Source organism: Pagrus major, chromosome 4 (assembly GCF_040436345.1).
Source record: "Pagrus major chromosome 4, Pma_NU_1.0".
NCBI classification, from domain to species: domain Eukaryota; kingdom Metazoa; phylum Chordata; class Actinopteri; order Spariformes; family Sparidae; genus Pagrus; species Pagrus major.
In genome coordinates, this window is record NC_133218.1 from 36,625,338 (window position 1) to 36,643,857 (window position 18,520).

General features: G+C 42.9%; 1 protein-coding gene across 1 annotated transcript; it reads left to right on the plus strand.

The window, feature by feature from the left end:
• Nucleotides 1–1,305: 1,305 nt before the first annotated feature.
• Nucleotides 1,306–13,907, plus strand: drd4b (dopamine receptor D4b). Its single transcript, XM_073464094.1, has 4 exons — nucleotides 1,306–1,554; nucleotides 3,640–3,752; nucleotides 5,728–6,320; nucleotides 13,705–13,907. Exons 1-4 carry the CDS (start codon nucleotides 1,306–1,308, stop codon nucleotides 13,905–13,907), a joined length of 1,158 nt encoding a protein of 385 aa, XP_073320195.1.
• The last annotated feature ends 4,613 nt before the right edge of the window (nucleotides 13,908–18,520 follow it).

Here is an 18,520-nt window from a genome sequence, read left to right on the forward strand (position 1 = left end):
AAATGTAACAGAAAGTAATCAAGTTACATTACTTTATAACATGTTGATACTTGGATTATGTAACTGACTACAAGTGTAATATCAGGACAGAGATGTAGGTCACATGTAACTGAAGTGTTAAAATTACGTCGCTGAATTTAAATGTGTAGATTTGCAGTTTTTCCAAAGCGGGTCGGAACATTTCAAAGGTTCAGTACTTATTTTGAGGTTTATTCTACTTTTTACTCCATTACAGTACATTTATCTGACAGCTTTAGTTACTAGTTACTTTACAGATTCATGCTATTAAAACACAATCATCTAATAAATCATAATATATCAGAGTAAACTTCTTAATATATATGTTGTTCTCTGTGATGGAATGTAACTAAGTACATTTACTCAAGTACTGTACTTAAGTACAATTTGAGGCACTTTAGTAGTTAAATACTCTGCTACTTTACACTTCCACTCCACATTAGATACAGATACTTTCAGACTTTTACTCGAGTACTATTCTTCTGGATGACTTTCACTTTTACCAAAGTAATATTTTAACATGATATCTTTACTTTTACTCGAGTATGACTGTTATTCTGAAGCAGGCCAGTCTGCACGAGGAGGCTTGATACTTGATACTTTTACTTCTGGTTATATTTTGTACTTTAACTTGTAAAATACTCTGTTACAAGTGAAATCAGAGTATTTCTACACTGCGCTGTGGAAGTACTGCTGTTCCTGAAGTGTAATCTGAGTACTTCTTCCAGCTCTGCGCTGAGGTGTAATGTAAGTTCGTGTGTGAAGCTGATCTGGAGTCTGTTCTGTGCGGCTGGTTCGGTGTTGTTTGGTTTGGTTCTGGTCGAACAGCTGATTCCGTGTCGTGCTGTGACTGTTCACACGGCGGCTCCAGTAAGCAGATTTGCGCGGATGGATTTAAGCCTTCGCCTTCTGATTCGTCAACTGTGCGAACTTATTCCTCCAGGAGCGAGACCGAGAGGCCGGCGGGGGTTCTGATCCACGTAATGCGACACCGGTTCGGTCCCGTCAGTCCCGTGAATGTAAAAGAAAAGTGCAGCAGCGGCCGGATGCGCGCGGATGAAGCTGAATCTGGGATGTGAGCTGCGCTGCGTTTGGAGAGCGGAGCGCACGGAGCTCAGCGCGGATCCTCGCCGGCTCCGATGAGCGTCCTCACGGGGAAACTCGCGCAGACTTCACCTGTGACGCTCCTGCTCGTCCCGGGGGCCGCTGGACACGGCTCATAGATGAAAACTGCTCCGGAGAGGGTCGTTCTCCGTCGGATAAGGAGCCCGTCAGTCTGCGGTGACCATGTCGGACGTGTCCACTGACCTCAACAACGACACGCTGCCGGCGGCTGCGGTCACTGACTACAATTTCCCTGCGCTCATTTTCGGGATTGTGCTGATTGTGACCATCACCGGTGGAAACGTGCTCGTGTGCCTCAGCGTGTACCTGGAGAAGGCGTTAAAAACCACCACCAACTACTTCATAGTCAGTTTGGCGTTTGCGGACCTGCTGCTGGCGGTGCTGGTGCTGCCGCTCTTCGTTTACGCAGAGGTAAGCTGCAGAGGAGCGGGATTACCGAGGAGCCTGCGGGGTGACGAACCCCCGCAGAGTCACAGTTATATGTTGTGTAGTGTTTGATATCTGTACTGTGAGTGTCCGTGTTGGTCCACCGAGTCAGACAGCTCCTCTTCACCTCCGGAGGGAAACACTGAAGTTCAGCCGCAGCTTTTAATCAGCTGAGAGTTCAGAGCAGACTGAGAGACACAAACTGACCACAGAGACACACAAGACAACTACAAGAGACACAAAACAACTACAAGAGACACAAGACAACTACAAGAGACACAAGACAACTACAAGAGATACAAAACAACTACAAGAGACACAAGACAACTACAGAGACACAAGACAACTACAAGAGACACAAGACAATAACAAAGAGACACAAGACAACTACAAGGAGACAAAATGACCACAGAAACACACAAAACAACCACAAACAGATGTATAACAACAAAAAAGACACACAAAAAATTGATAACACAAAACAAATACTTGGATCCATATGCAATACATCCACAACTTCAACACCATCTACTTTAGGAAGCACCGGGACATTTCTGTCAACGGCTACAGAGACATAAACTGATTACAGAAACAAGCAACATAACGACAAAGAGATGTGGAATGACAACAAAGATGACAAGGACGTACAAAGCGGCTACAAAGAAACATACAATTATTACAAAGAGACACAAAACAACAACAAAGAGACATAAATGACTACAGAAATATGCAACACAACCACAAACAGAGGGACAATGGCAACAAAGTCATGCAAAAACAACTAGAGAGACCCACAAAACGACTGCAAAGGTGCACAGAAAAGACTACAAAGAGACAGAAAAACTAGTACAGAGATGCACAAAACAACCACAAAAAACAACTACAAAGACATGCAAAACAACCAAGAAGAGACAAAATGACCACAGAAAAAAAAACAACACAACCACAAAGAGATGTAGAATGACAACAAAGTCTTGCAAAAGCTACTACAAAGACACTAAAAACAACAACGAAGGCGTGCAGAAACAACTACAAAGAGACACAACACGACTACAGAAACATGCAAAAGCCAATACTGGGATCTGCAAATTGACCACAGATGCACAAAATGACTCAAAAGACTCAAAACGACTACAAAGAGACAAATGACTACGGACAACACTGTTGCATCATCAGCACAATCGTCTCTGCCTCTCTCAGTCAGTCAGGTTGCTCCTGTGTCGGAGGGGTCGGGGGGTCGTTACATGTCTGTACTGAGCGGCCCATTGGCTCATCATCCATCCATGATAACAGCCTGTATCACACCAAACACTGGTGGACGTGTGTCGCTGCACAGACGGCAGTGTTGTGGGGCGTGAAGACCACACATTAACATGGTGACGGGTCTGATGATTATCACAAACATGAAGGATAAAACGATGAAAAGAATCAACACTTGAAGTAATCTGAGCGCTGGAAAATGACCCGTTAAAGCCAGCAGAGGCCGTTCATCACGACGAGCTGTCTCCCTCTCTTCTTTAATCAGGATTAATTCCTGACAGGAGAGTCACTGGAGGTTTATACTGGCTATTAGGAGAGTTATGATCCATGAATCACAATATGTCCGGGCAACAGAAAGCTTTAAATGGTGTCATCTCACCCTAATTAAAGTATTAAAAGCCACCTGCCTGCTCGCCTGTCCGTCTAAATATCTGCGTGGCTCGGAGGCGCTGTGCTGAAGCTTCCCCTTAAATCCTCCTTAATTAGCTGCATTTGTGATCTCGTTACCTGTGCCAGCGTCTGCAGCCTGGTTAACCTACTGAGTGTCACACTGCTGGTTTTGTCTGCGTGCGCTTACTGGATTAGAAAAGTCAGTGTGAAAGTTAAAACCTCTCCGTGTTCACTGGAGGAGAAGTCAGTCGAGGAGAGGGTGCACAGACAGAGTTGTGTTTCTCTGGAGGAATGTTGGTCTCAACACTGAGCTGCACCGCTGAACGCACAAGAGGATTAGACGTATTTATACTCAGATTTGGGGCAGCTAATGACTCAGTGTTTGTGTGTTTCTGTCTTTCTGTGTGTGTGTTTGTGTAGTTTCAGGGTGGAGTTTGGTCCTTGAACGTGCTGATGTGTGACGGCCTGATGACCATGGATGTGATGCTGTGCACCGCATCCATATTCAACCTCTGTGCCATCAGCGTGGACAGGTATGTGTGTGTTCGCCCGGTCAAGGTTCGGATGAAGATATAAATCTCTCTGCTGTTAATAACAGAGGGGGGGGGGCTCAGTTTGGTTTTACTGTGTAAGCCAATGGGGGAAAGGAACGAGAGAATCCAGCTCTCCAGGATGTAAAGTCAGCAGTTAATGTTTCCACAAACCACAGATTCATCCAAGGTTGTACCAAACGTGTCCTATCACGATCACATTACATGCTTATCAGCTGACTTGGAGGTGGAGGAGATGGAGGTGGTGTTATTACAGCCAACCAGGCTGCCAAACGACCGGCTGCAGTTCGAGTCACAGCACTGGATATTTTTAAGGACACCTTTTGTGTCTAAACCTAACAAGAGCATCAGCACAGCATTGTAAGTGAGAGAAAGAGAATCAAATTGCTTTTATTGCCAAGTAAGTTTACACATATGAGGAGTTTGCTGTGGTCTGTAGGTGCTTCAAAGACATAATAAAACTATAAAAATATAAATAGAGTGTGAATATAAATATAAATAGAGTGTGGCCGGTTTTTAAAGTAGGTTAAGACTGTCCAGATTTGTCCAGTAGTGCAAAAAGTTTGACCTAGATTGTGCGCGGTCGCAGTTGATGAGGCAAGTTGCAGATGGGAAGAAACTGTTCTTACGGCGAGAGGTTTTGGTTCTGATGGACCGAAGCCTCCTGCCAGAGGGGAGAGTCTCAAAGAGTTTGTGTCCGGGATGGGAGGCAGCCATCTTACCTGCACGTCTCAGGGTCCTTGAGGCGTGCCGGTCCTGGAGGGATGATCACCTTCTCAGCAGAGCGAAGGATTCGCTGCAATAGCAAATTCAACCTAAATGAACTTAGAGATGCAACAATAGAAACGTTCAGTTTATCTATCGTGGTGACTGTGTTGGTGAATCAATGGTGGGAGGGTGACGATTTATGGTGATTATCATTTATCAGTATCCGCTATAGAAAATCAATGATGTGAATACTTTTTGCTCGGCAGTGTACATGGATATTAAATGCTTGCTGCTGATGTTTATTCATCACATCACTCTGAACTACATGTGGATCTCACACTGAGTGTAAATCAGATGCATTCTCTGGATTATTCAGTCTTTTGTTAGTATAACGATCAGAAACAGCTGCAGGTTATTTCAATGAAAATCTCCAGTAACTTTATCACAGATCAACAGTCAGTTTGTTGTGAGGACACTGATATAATTATTGCCAACAGCACAAACAAGGTGACAACTGTTAGAGTTACTGATTCATAATTAAAGACATGAAACTATAAAATGCTGACGCGTCTTCGTCACACCAGCTCAGAATCTGCCGCTGTTATTAAAAGTGTTAATGGAAAACAAAAAGCAGACGGCAGCTGCAGAACGTCTCTGCATAACAAACGGACGATTTACATTTCAAACATGGAAAACCTGTGAAAAGTCATAATTAACAGCTGCTGACTTTCTGTCTGCAGCTGCAGGATGACGGCCTGACGTTTGCTTTTTTTCTGCTGGAAAAAGATACTGTACCTCCTTCAGAAGGAGCTTTTTGTGATTGAAGATAACCATTTAAATGAATGGAGCCATTATCATAAAATATACACTTTTATATATACAAATTATAGTTGGGATGACTTAAAATCCCTGATTAAAGGATAAGTTCACCCTAAAATGTAAATCCATTCCACAACCAAAAGAAAACATTACTGGCTCCGTACAGCTCGTCCGATGTGATCCAAGCCCCGAGATCTGAAATTGACTTGAAAAGATGTTATTTAGACCCTTTTTAAAGCAGAAATCTACACTGTAACTGCTAAGATGAAAGTGTTAGCGTGAAAACCATCTGAAGAGGGTCCACAAGCTTGCTTTTTACATTTCAAAATAAGTCCCCAGCTCCCCACAGGGAGAGTAGATAATGTCTGATAAATAATAAGTAATTAAAGGTGCTCTTTAAAGTCTGAACTCTTTGTCTCTTGTTCTGCAGGTTCATTGCCGTGTCCATTCCTCTAAACTACAACCGGAAACACGTGGACCATCGTCAGCTCATCCTGCTGTCGGCCACCTGGCTGCTGGCCCTGGCCGTGGCCTCGCCCGTCATCTTTGGCATCAACAACGTGCCCGACCGCGACCCCAGCGAGTGCAAACTGGAGGACAACAACTACGTGGTTTATTCGTCAGTCTGCTCCTTCTTCATCCCCTGTCCCATCATGGTCCTGCTCTACTTTGGCGTTTTCCGCGGGCTGCAGCGCTGGGAGGAGGCCCGCAAGGTCAAACTGCGCAGCAGCATCGAGGCCTGCAGGAAGCTGCAGCACGCCGCCGTCGCCACCGCCCTGCCCCCGCTGGCAGGCACCATCCCCGGGCCTCTGCCCATGCCTCTGCCCAGGATCATCGAGAGGGACTTGGCCCAGTCTCGGCTGGACGACACGGACGACTACATGCAGCAGGAGATCCCGTATCCTCGGCAGTACAGAGAGAACTCGGTGCCCACGATCACGTTCAGCCAGCTGCACCGGAAGAAGAGAGCCAAGATCAACAACAGGGAGAGGAAGGCTATGAAGGTGCTGCCTGTCGTCGTAGGTGAGTGGTCATGTGCTCCCTCTCCTCCAATCAGAGGGACTCATACAGCAGCTATGACATCTCAACCTTAATACAGTTAAAGAACTATAACCGTGACACACGCTGTCCACTATGCATCCAAAGTGTTTAACTATATTCATAAGTCAAAGACAGGCTGTTTACAATCAGGCTCCATCTCATTTCCAGTTTTTACCTCCGCCCCTCGTCTTCAAGTGTCCCGCTGCCCCTCAGGTCAGAGCTTCAAGGGGTTGTGGGTGAAATCTCTCTATGAAATTCCTCAGGAGACTCACGAGTCATCAGTTGTCGTCAATGGCGTTTATGTAAACGGACTTGACATTTCCAACCATCTGATTTCTCTTGTGTTACCGTGGCAACCCTGGTATTATCACAATGCCATTTGTCATTTATCTGATGAAGAAAGAAAAGCGTGGGCGCTTGCAAGTCATTACTTCATCACCTGGACACGAGCGGTGCTTTATAGGCTAATATTAGCACCCTGTGCTCCTACCTGCCAGTCTGCTCTGATGTTAGAGGAGCAGTACCAAGTCCAGCAACTGCACTGCTGGACTTCAGATACATTTCAGGCACCAAGAGCCATCAAAGGGGGGAATGCAACATTGAAATACATCAAAATGCAAGATGAAAAATCAGCAATAATAATGTAATGTTAGCCAGCCTGCTGGTAGCTACAGAGACATCAGCAAACTAGAAGTAATTGTTTTATGCTTGTTACAAAGAAACAACAGAGTTCTGATAGTCGTCGGTTCGAAGCCGTAACACTTCACCCAACTCCTTCATCACAACAAGAACCAGAACACAACGCACCTGGACGAGAACGAGCAAAACGGAGAGGTCGGCTGAGTGGTAGAGGCTGAGGGAGTATTGGGAAAGATAACTGACTTCAGAGTTGACTTGTGGCTGGTGTCGTTCAAGAGTCGGCACACGGGCCGTTTATGTGGAATTATGATTCTCCAGTCTGCAAGTAAGCGAACGTACTGTTCTGACCCGTCCAGATGTGGGAGGGAGGATACGAGTAGGAGGGAAACTTGCAGAAGTTTTGATCTGAATTGTTTTCTCTCCTGTGTGAACCGGTGGGGGAAAAAGTTTTGCCGGTACAATGTTTCTAAGTTCCTTAATTCTTATTTCTTCCATCTGTGAAAACATGAAAAAACAATTTCAGGAGAAAAAAAGAAACACAGAAATTGTTTTTTTCACGCATTTTCACAGATGGAAGAAAGTTTATAAAAACTTCGAAGGTTAGTCTGGCAAAACTTTTTCCCCTCCAGATCACAAGCCGAGAACACAGGAGAGAAAACTTTTAGATCAAACTTGAAAATGAATCACCAGAGAAATTCTCACCTCCGCCTCAGGGAAAACAAAGAAATCAGGAAACTGAAAGCAGTGACAGCGTGAGAAACCACATCTGTGAATCAAACATGAAAGAATTAAACTTTATCACAGTGACAAGATGGACGACGGCACGAAGCACATCGAAGAGGACGTCAGTTTCCTCTGCTCTGCTAGAAGATCACAGATGTTGGTTAGATGATGAAATGTCAGTGAAATAATCACTTATTAGTTCTGCACTTCCATAAAATGTAGGAACTTATGAGACACCGACTTAAACAATAATGGTCATAATTAAAGCAGTAGAAGGAGATAGAGTCTCGAACTCCCAAAGCACTGGATCCTACATTTCCCATAATGCAACTCAACAACATCTTTCAGCTCTCTGACCTCTAAATCTCAGCATCTTTCAAACTCCACAATACAACTTCAAACTTAAAAATTTGTCGCCTCCAAGCCAGAAATGACATACCCTGATGACATCATCATGACATCATCACTTAAAAAAAGCTCGAGCAGCCTCAGGAGTAATAACATGAAAACTGTATGTGTTTACTCCTTAGGATTGCAATTTAAAGTTTGTTTTCCTTTAAAATAAGTTTAAGTTTTTAGTTTTACTTCATCCTTCTGCTTGTTCGCCATGACAGCAGACAGCTTGATGCACTGTGACTGACTGTGTGTTTGTCAGCCGGATATCTTCTGAATTTGTTCAGATTTGCATTTAATTCAGGGGAAAGTGGAAAGTTAATTTGTCGGGCTGTTGGAGATTAGTGCGTGACGCAGTCCTGAGGATGTTTTTCTGCGAGATGAGGCTTTTTTTGTTTGTCTGCATTGTTTTCTAACAAACTACTTCACTCATGAAAACAAGTCTGACAGAGTGCAGGCAGTGAACGTGTTTCCATTCTTCATCCAGATGCATTTTTATAACAACAGTTTCTATTGTGACGTAACATCTACAGAGGTGGATTGTGAAGCCTTGGCAGACGTGTGAGCGCTCTGTAAGAGAAGAAAGAGATTTTCTTTAAAGCTAACGAGCTGTCGCTTCACTACAGGGGATAAAATCACCTGAGACCAACGCATGATAGACTTCATGCCTTCACACAGGTCTGTCATTTGAAGCAGCAGCTTGTTGGCATTTTAATGATGAAGTGGGTGTTCAGGACCAAAAACAACACGGTGCTACAAATGTGTGGGGGTTGAAATACACTCAACAAGGTCGAGCTGGATTAATGGATGCATGAATTTGTGGATTGTCAAAAATACAGCGAGACAGGATTTTACAACTAATCATCATCATGGAAGTACAAATACTTTGTTACTGTACTTAAATAGATTTTCTAGGTTTCTCTACATCTGAACACAAACATCTGAACTTTCTCCTCCTCACAGCTTCAAAACAGGCTCGTTACTTTAGTTTGATGCATTTGAGGTGAATTATGGATTATTTTTATTTGGCGTCATCGCACGCCGCCTTCCCAACATCACAAGACTGATGTCGACCTATCAGAGCACATCACGCACGGCAGACGCAGCGAGACGAAACAAAGACATAAGAAGACGTAAACCGACAGAGAGGGAGGCTGGAATGGGGAGAAAAGGCGTGTTAGTGTCTCGTATCTGCAGAGATTTTCTTATTTTCTCTCTTTGTTGCTGCTCGGGACGCTTTACCAACCCAACATGTGGCTGTTTGACGTCCTGGGAATGAGACTCAACAATCAACTATCTTTGTGGTGCGTTCAGGAACAGCTGGGACAAATCCTACTGACTCTACCTTTAACTTTAATAGCCTTTGAATTATATTAATACGACGTGAGCTTCAGTCAGCTTTGACCACAGATGTCCTTCAGAGGGAGACTTTTTACTCTGATACTCTGAGTACTTTTCAGAGCCTGTACTCTATTACTTTTACTGGAGGAAAGAAGCTGAGTCAGTACTTCTACTTCTACTCGAGGTAAAATGGCTTCAACATGATATTTCTAAAGAAATAAATGAGCTCAGGGTGGCAGAAGGTCGAGGACGGCAGCTGAAAGTGTTGAAACTTTAAAAAGTCCAGGCTGCAGACAGAAACATACCAGCCGTCATCACTCAGAACTCAATACACGTTTTCGAAACCGAGATTCAAGCTCGTCTTCTCGACTGATTTTATATTCTGTACTACGTGAAACAGATATAACTTTAATGGACGACCTCGTGCTGCAACTGCAGGCAGAAAAATAATAAAATAAGAACTCCAGCTCATAAAACCATCACTTACTCCGACACCTCCACCCCTCTCATCTCGTCTCGCTCTCCTCCTCACTGATCTCTCATTAATTTCTGCTCTTCCAACAGGAAATGTGTCACATGAAGTCGAGGTGTTTCATTGTGACTTGACAGTGAGACTCTAAATGATTCACGACCAGACCGAGTTCGTCAGAGATGAAGTAGAAATACACGACCTCGCTGTCTCAAGATTCTCGCTCGTGACATTACTGCTCGCGGCTGTTTGATACATTTTGGGATTTCTTGACTCTTTTTCTTCTTCTGCTCCCTCACTAGAAATGTATGCTGTCAGTGCCAGAGTTCACATAACAGATTAAAGATAAACACCTCCTATAAACTTTCATATATAACCTGACCACACAGGGACGGACACAGGAAGGTCATTTTTGCTTTTGCTGCTCGATTCAGAGACTTCGGTGTGAAAACAGCCCCTCTGTAAACTCAAACCAGAGGTGCTCCTCTGGGTGAACAAACACTTGTGAGCTCTCTGTTCAAGCTGCTGAGAAGATAACTTAATAAGCTTAGTTTCCTTGATCAGCGAGGGAACGTGAATAACTGAATCAAACGGAGGCCATTTGTCTCAGGTGTCGTCTCATGTCGCTGATAAAACGGAGCCGAGTGATTTATTAGCTTTGTGTTGAGAGCTTGATGGATGGGATTTATTCCTTTCTGTCTGGGAGACCGGACCGCTTTGAATAATGTGTCACAGCTCTGCTGTCTGTGAACACTTCTTATTCATAAGATGCATTCAGGCCAGCTCCGACAATACGGTGTCAGATTAAGGGATCTGAGCCAGTGATCGGTTCTGTGACTGTAGTCCTGTTCCACTGTTTCAGGCACAAAACCTGCAGGATTTATGTCATAAACGATCAAACGAAGCCGACACAGAGGTGCAAAAAATAAATAAATAAACACAAACTGCAGTTCCTCGAATGGCCACTTGAGACTCCCAAAGTGAGTCAACTTTACAGCGAGAATAAAAATGTTTACAGCCTCGTACAGAAAACACTTTTGGTCTCTATATCTAATGTTTCCCTTCACGACGACTGTACGGGGCTGAATTTTAATATGACTCGCTCGTTTAAATTATATTAAGACTTAAAGTTACGCATAATTAAAGGCGTGGCTGCTTTGAGTGACAGCTAGCTCGAAGGGACAGACGCCGGTGTGTCACCAGCAGACAGCAGCTGGAGGAATAAACACCCGGAGTCGAGGAGAGTTTGTTCTTTTAACTTTTGTTATTAAAAGTAGATTCAGCTTCACTCTTGTCCGACATGACGAGCTGCTGAGAAGTGCTGAAACTCACTGTAAGTGTTTTATTATAGAGAGCTGAAGCCACGCCCCTCCTGGTCGACCTCAGTGAAATGATGACAGCTGACGTGAACATGTTGACGAGCGTTAGTCTGATCCCATCACTGGATGGTCTCTAAGAAGTTTTATCTAGATAATTGATTGATACAGGTGATTTTTACTCATCATAAAGACGACAGTACAGAAGAAAATCTGATTTAAATCAAATTCTGCTAATTCATAATATTCCCACAACTGGATATTTTTAAATTCCTGTTCTCGGCTGTGAAACTAAAGAGCTTCGTCTCCTTCATGAGTTTGCTGTCAGATACGGTTCGGCCATAGTAATGATTGATTTGAATAAATGTCCGTATCATTTAGCCATTTTACTTCTAATCTAGGAAGTAACTTTCCTTTAATTGTACTCATGTTACAAAGCCTGGAGAAACCTTCTTACTGACCCTGTTTTCTGGCATATTAAGGAAACCACTCCACAATCTTATCATTTCACTTTTTCCGCTTATTGATGCCTAAAAAGTTATTATTGGTAGTTAGTTTATGTTCTGTAGGCTGTTTGTTTTCCTTCTTGCCGATGGCGATTTGTACTCTGCGTGTTAAACGTCCGTACTGTTGCCATGATTCAGTGTGGGCGGTTTGCAGCCAACATGTCGGCACTTGTGAATGTACAGTGAACACATGAGAACAGAGGCTGTGCTTCAGTAACTGTACCACCGTGTGCTGCATAATAATTGGATTGAGGGCTTTAAGCTAAAATGGCTGAGAGGCAGCCAGTCAGAGGTGACGCTTTTATCCTGCATGAACGTCAGCAGCCTCACACCTACCTGAGCTGCAGCACAAACATCCGTTACACTGTAAAGACAAACGCTGGTGAACCGTCGTGACGTTAAGAAGTGAAGTCAGTTTTATCTCGAAACACGAGAATCTGTCGACTCGAGAGGAAACTCTGGGAGTCGAGAGAGCCGAGCTTGTAACTGTGATTGTGTGTGTGTGAGGGACATTTGTTTATATTTTATCTTGTGATCCTGTTTGATTAATAGCTCCACACACACGAGCAACATCAGCAAGATTACTTACAACGGCTTCTGTGCCTCAACAGGGCTGTAATTAACATCTCCAGCACAACTCAACTACTGTCATCATAATCTCACTTTCATTTCCTGCTCCAGTGAATCAGCAGATAACTGAATTACGAGACTGGCCGTAATGAAAGGTGCTGAAAGAGGACACCGCTGGCACGATGCCCCCTGACAGCAAAACAACATTCTCACTTTAATAAGTGTGAAATCATCCAAAACAAAACACCAGCAGGAGGCCTGAAGTGATTTCAACTGCAACCCAAACATTTTCTCATAAATATTACAAAGAAACCAAAAGAAAGAATCGATTTAGTTTGTTTTGGCTCTTAGAAATAGTCAAAATCACAAGTACAGATACTTGTGTAAAAGTAGAAGTACTGATTCAACTTGTTTACTCCAGTGAAAGTAATAGAGTACAGGCTCTGAAAAGTACTCAGAGTATCAGAGTAAAAAGTCTCCATCTGAAGGACATCTGTGGTCAAAGCTAACTGAAGCTCACGTCATATTAATATAATTCAAAGACTATTAAAGTTAAAGGTAGAGTCAGTAGGATTTGTCCCAGCTGTTCCTGAACGCACCACAAAGATAGTTGATTGTTGAGTCTCATTCCCAGGACGTCAAATAGCCACATGTTGGGTTGGTAAAGCGTCCCGAGCAGCAACAAAGTGAGAAAATAAGAAAATCTCTGCAGATACGAGACACTAACACGCCTTTTCTCCCCATTCAGCCTCCCTCTCTGTCTGTTCACGTCTTCTTACGTCTTTGTTTCGTCTCACTGCGTCTGCCGTGCGTGATGTGCTCTGATAGGTCGACATCAGTCTGGTGATGTTGGGAAGGCGGCGTGCGATGACGCCAAATAACAATAATCCATAATTCACCTCAAATGCATCAAACTAAAGTAACGAGGCTGTTTTGAAGCTGTGAGGAGGAGAAAGTTCAGATGTTTGTGTTCAGATGTAGAGAGGGAAAGACACAGAGATACTCAGGTACAGTACAAATACATGAAACATCTACTCAAGTACAATAATGAAGTATTTGTACTTCTCTGCTACCCTCTCTCGTTTTTAAATCCTCTGTTTTCTTTACACAGTTCTGTATACAAAACCTCTTCAAAAGTCCACTGTAATTAAAAAGTACAGTTCTGTTTTTGTATCCTTGACACAAAAGATGCGTAACTGGTTGGATGATAACCTCCAGATGGATGTTATTATTATATTACATATTATATTATGTTAATATTTAGTTCCAGCTCTGACTCTTTCAGGATGGATACAAGCGAGTCACAAGAGGCTCCAGAAACAGAATCTGTGACTTGGTGTTAAAAACAAGGTCCGAGTCTAAAGTTGTGATTTAACGAGATGAATCTCTGTCTCCATGTTTTCGTGCAGGCTGCTTCCTGTTCTGCTGGACTCCGTTCTTCGTGGTCCACACGACGCGAGCCCTGTGTTTGACGTGCGACATCCCTCCCGGTCTGATGAGCACCGTCACCTGGCTGGGCTACGTCAACAGCGCCCTCAACCCCATCATCTACACCATCTTCAACACGGAGTTCAAGAAGTTCTTCAAGAAATGTTTCCGCCGCTGCTGCTGACACCAGGTTTCCCTCCACGAGACACTGAAGGAAGGATGTGTCTGACAGGAAATACACTGTTAAAGGAGGCAGTCACTGGTGATATATGTTGCATTTCTGGGTTTACTTTGTCATTCGGTGATGTTCTGACTCGATCCTCTGGGATTACGACCCAAACAAAATGATGATATTTGTGCAGAAAGCTGCAGAAAAAACAGCTCAACACTGACACAAACTCCCCCGACTGAGAGAAGCTTTTCACCATTTTCAGTTTTTTCTGTACAGCACATTGTGTTTTGTCTGGATTTTACTGTATATCAGCCGCAGTTCAAGTTACGGTCTGCCAGCTCCAGTGACGACGAGGGATTTGTCCAGAGCTCGCTGCTCTGCCTGAAAGGATCAAAACCAGGGCAAATATGTCCCAGGATGCAGAAGAGAGAATAAGCTTCAGCAGAGCAGAACGTCGAACAGCTGAACGCAGCTTCACGACTAAAACAAATCATGTTTCTCATATCAGCTGGAAGGAACAGTTTGAGAAATACTCATTCGCTTTTCTTGCAGATAGTTAGATGAGAAGATGGATACCACTCTTCTGTCGGTACGTTAAATATGAAGCTACGGTCTGAGTCTTTAATTCGTATAAAAACCAAAGTTTAAAATTTAAATTTCAATCTTTGTTTAGCGTTACAGATCGAAACACAATGTTTACAATAACTTCCAGGTAGAAAAAACCCAACTGAGTCTAATTCAGCTAAAAAGCAGGTTTGATGCTGTCGTATCTTATTTTAACAACATAAAACTCACCCACTAACATTACATTGTACACACTGTCGGGCCACAGACTACAGAAAGTGACATAGTGAGCACAAACTAGCAGTTAGACTGAGACGGGCTGTCGTGCAGATATCAAAGATATCATGAAATATAAAATAAGCACAGTGGGAACGTCAGAAAAGGTCGGACCACCGTGTTTTAATATACATTAGGGTTGTTGAAATATCACGATAACCATGATATAAAAAAATAAAATATTGATAATATCGTGTTAATAATGCAGTGAAGATGTTCGGCCTCGTGGGTCTTTTTGTTCACAGACCTGCACTTGTATTTTGAGACAAAACAGACAGTAAACACAATTAAAGATAGATGTGATTTTGACACATTTTTGACAGCCCTGCTGTAAATCTTTAAACGTACAGTTACATCTGAAAATGACAACACAAAAAAGCGAGTGTGCTGCTTTCACATCCCTCCACAAACAGAAAATGTTTCTACCCAGAAGTAAACTGTCGCCGCAGCGTCATCACGGTGGTGATTCGATCCATGTGTGAGCTGTGTTGCTATGGATACGTGTACTAAATGCCTCCTGTCTGTTTGAAATCATCACAAACTTCATCAAACGCAGACAAACAGAGACTCAACGTGTTGAATCTGACCAAACATCTCCAGACAGCCATGACACACCAGACAAACATCTGAGTGTGTCTGAGTGTGTCAGCGGGTGTTTGATTGGTGCTGCCTCGGACCTCAGTGGCTCCGACTTTCAAAACAATGCACCTGCTGTTCAGGATTTTACAAATACAGGGAGCTGGGTTTAAGATTAAACTTGTTACTCATGCCTACATGGGAACATATTTCAGCTGGTGCAACTCAAAATGTAAAAAAGTTGGAATTTTACGTTCCCAACCATGTGCAGGCTAGCTGTTTCCATATGTTTCCAGTCTTTATGCTAAGCTAAGCTAAGGCTCCTGGCTGCATGAGAGTGGTATCCATCTTTTTATCTAAATTTTGGCAAGTAAGCGAGTAAGAGTACATCCTTAAAGGTGCCCTGTGAAGCAATGTTCATAAGAGTGGGTCCACATTTGTGATCCTGCCGCTGGCTTCACTCTATTTTACTGAAGGTACGACGCTATAAAACAAAGCAATGTCCTCAAAAAAGGCAGTGAAGAAGAAGGACACACAAGAGACCAAACACACCACAGGGCACCTTTAAATGTTGAATTATCCCTTTAATACATCAAGGCTTCGTGGAATAAATACCTTCCAGGAATCTGAAGCAGGATACGAAGAAGCGCGAGTGTGTCGGCTGGATTTATCTCTTCGGAGGAGCTGAAGGATTTGCTGCCAAAGCAACTTGAAGAGCAGAACATGAACTGACAAAGTGCAGCTGTCGTCACTGACTTCTTCTACAAACTGTGTGAGTCAGAACATGAACACGAACAGGAACACGGGATTCAGCTCATTAAAGCTGATTGGGTTCATTTTAACATGTGTACTGATGAGAAACAACAATACCGAGCAGCAATATGCCTTAAACTCAAAGGATGTACCTACCGTCTGTCGTGTAAAGTCGAACATTAACAGCAGCACTGAGTGGAAGAGGAGTCGTGTTTCAGTCGTCACGTCTGCTTTCATATTTCATATTTAAAACCTTTGTCACTTTGACGTGTTTGTCAGTCACTTTACACAACTGACGACCAGTTTGTTGCTCTCTCTGCTTTTTACCTGAGTAATGATTCATTAGAGCCGAGAGGACGACGACCACATCTACGTTATAATAAATAATATAATAAACGCAGCCAGAGAGGAGCAGAGGGTCAACGTGACAATAAATAATCACTCGGTTTCTTGTTAAGAGTAACATCTTTTTTTTTTTACTGCCACGTACCAGTTTATTCTTTACTTTTATAAAATAAACAATTTACTCTTGTCTTGTTATATGAAGAGCTTTTCTCGTCGTTACACATAATCAATGTTTTCTTTTAAAAACAAGAAACATGTTAAAAATGGAAACTTTCTAAACTTTTGCTACAAACATTAAAGTTTCTCGGTGAGAAGTCAGTGTGACGCACGTGGTTTACAAAAAAATTAGCAAATTTGCGGGATTTAATAAAGTAAAGTGAGATATAATATAAAAACAGAAGGCTTGTTATCGAAGTAATAACAAGAAATAAAGTTCCTTATAACATGAAAAATATCCTGTTACAAGAATTTCCAGCTGTGAATTGTGATTTCCTTCCAAATCTATTATTTTTTATACTTGAAACACTCATTATGATCCTGTTTGTCATTTTATTTTTGTAAAACTTGCTTTCAAAAAAAGTATTTATGATGTTGAATAATAGGAAACTGAATTGAAGTGAAGCATCTCCAGATTGTGTCTTGTTAACAACATTAGTTATTATCCTCCTGTCGAGTTTTTGTGTAAAAGTTGTTTTAATGTTTTTGAAGCAGAAAGTATTCTGGACTGCAGGATGGCTTAAAATTTGAGTGAAATTGTCCTTTAAGCCTTTACTGCCTGTCACCACAGTATGTATGTTTGGTTATTGACTGTGCCTACTGTACGCCATATCCACGTTTTATGTGGAAACCTTTCTAATAAAGTGTCTCATGTATCTAAATGTTCCCGGTGGCCTTCAGCTCAGTTTGAGGTCCAACTGTCTCGTTTTTTATTCAGAGACGACTTCATGTTCTTCAAACACCTCAGCAGACAGACGGGACGCCAGGTGTGAGTTCAGATTTCTGCATGAAGTGACTGTGAGACTCGATGAGCTCCTGAGCACAAGCGTGTGAAAGGCCGACACCTCGACTACACAAAGCACGAGGTGGCTGCACTGCTTGTTTGTGTGTTTATATAACTTTTGCTTTTCTGTGTCGTCATTTTGTGTCTCGTTCTGGTCGTTCTCCGTCTCTTCTCTGTAGTTTTTGTTTCTGTAGTTTTTGTCTCTGTAGTTGCTTTGTGTCTGTAGTTTTGTCTCTTTGTAGTTTATTTTGAGTCTCTTGAGTTTCTTTTTATGTAATTTATGTCCCTTTGTTGTCATTTTGCATGTCTTTGTGTTTACTGGCCATCTCTTTGTAGTCATTTTGTGTCTCTTTGTCTTCGTTCTACAGTTGTTTTGTGTCTCTTTGTAGTCATTTGGCGTCTCTCTGTAGTTGTTTTGTGTCTCTTTCAAGTAATTTTATGTCCCTTTGTTGTCATTTTGTGTCTCTTTGTTGTCATTTTGTGTCTCTTTGTTGTCATTTTGTGTCTCTTTGTCTTCGTTCTACAGTTGTTCTGTGTCTCTTTGTTGTCATTTTGTAGTCTTTGTAGGCGCTGGCCATCGCTTTGTAGTCATTTTGTGTCTTTGTTGTCATTTTGTGTCTCTCTGTTGTCAGTGTGTCTTTTTTATAGTCTTTCTTAAGCTGTTTTGTCTTTATTAGGTCCGTACTGCAGGTGAAGCGGGACTCTCGGGTGCTGCAGGTGAAGCGGGACTCTCGGGTTCTGCAGGTGAGGCAGGACTCTCGGGTGCTGCAGGTGAAGCGGGACTCTCGGGTTCTGCAGGTGAAGCGGGACTCTCGGGTGCTGCAGGTGAGGCAGGACTCTCAGGTGCTGCTGACCTGCACATCTTGTCTCAGACTACAGATCTGACTCCTGTCTAAAGTTTCCTCCTCACTGTAAATACCAGACTGAACTCTGTGGTTTAAAATGCTCCTCCTGGTCCCCGCGGGGCCCTCAGACCCCTCGGACGTGTGCCTGATAGACCTGTTAGTCGTCCATTCATGCATTTCAGAGGCCATGTAGTGCAGGATTTCTGTCTCCCTCAGATAGTCAGGTACAAAGGACCAACATTAATGCTGCTGAATTAAAATGGGAT

What these genes read in the sequence shown, in the direction of transcription:
- drd4b (XM_073464094.1), top strand. Translation starts at nt 1,306, where the DNA reads ATGTCGGACGTGTCCACTGACCTCAACAACGACACGCTGCCGGCGGCT. An exon ending in TGTGCCATCAGCGTGGACAG is followed by an intron (nt 3,753 to 5,727) that starts GTATGTGTGTGT and finishes CTTGTTCTGCAG; the next exon opens with GTTCATTGCCGTGTCCATTC. An exon ending in GGTGCTGCCTGTCGTCGTAG is followed by an intron (nt 6,321 to 13,704) that starts GTGAGTGGTCAT and finishes GTTTTCGTGCAG; the next exon opens with GCTGCTTCCTGTTCTGCTGG.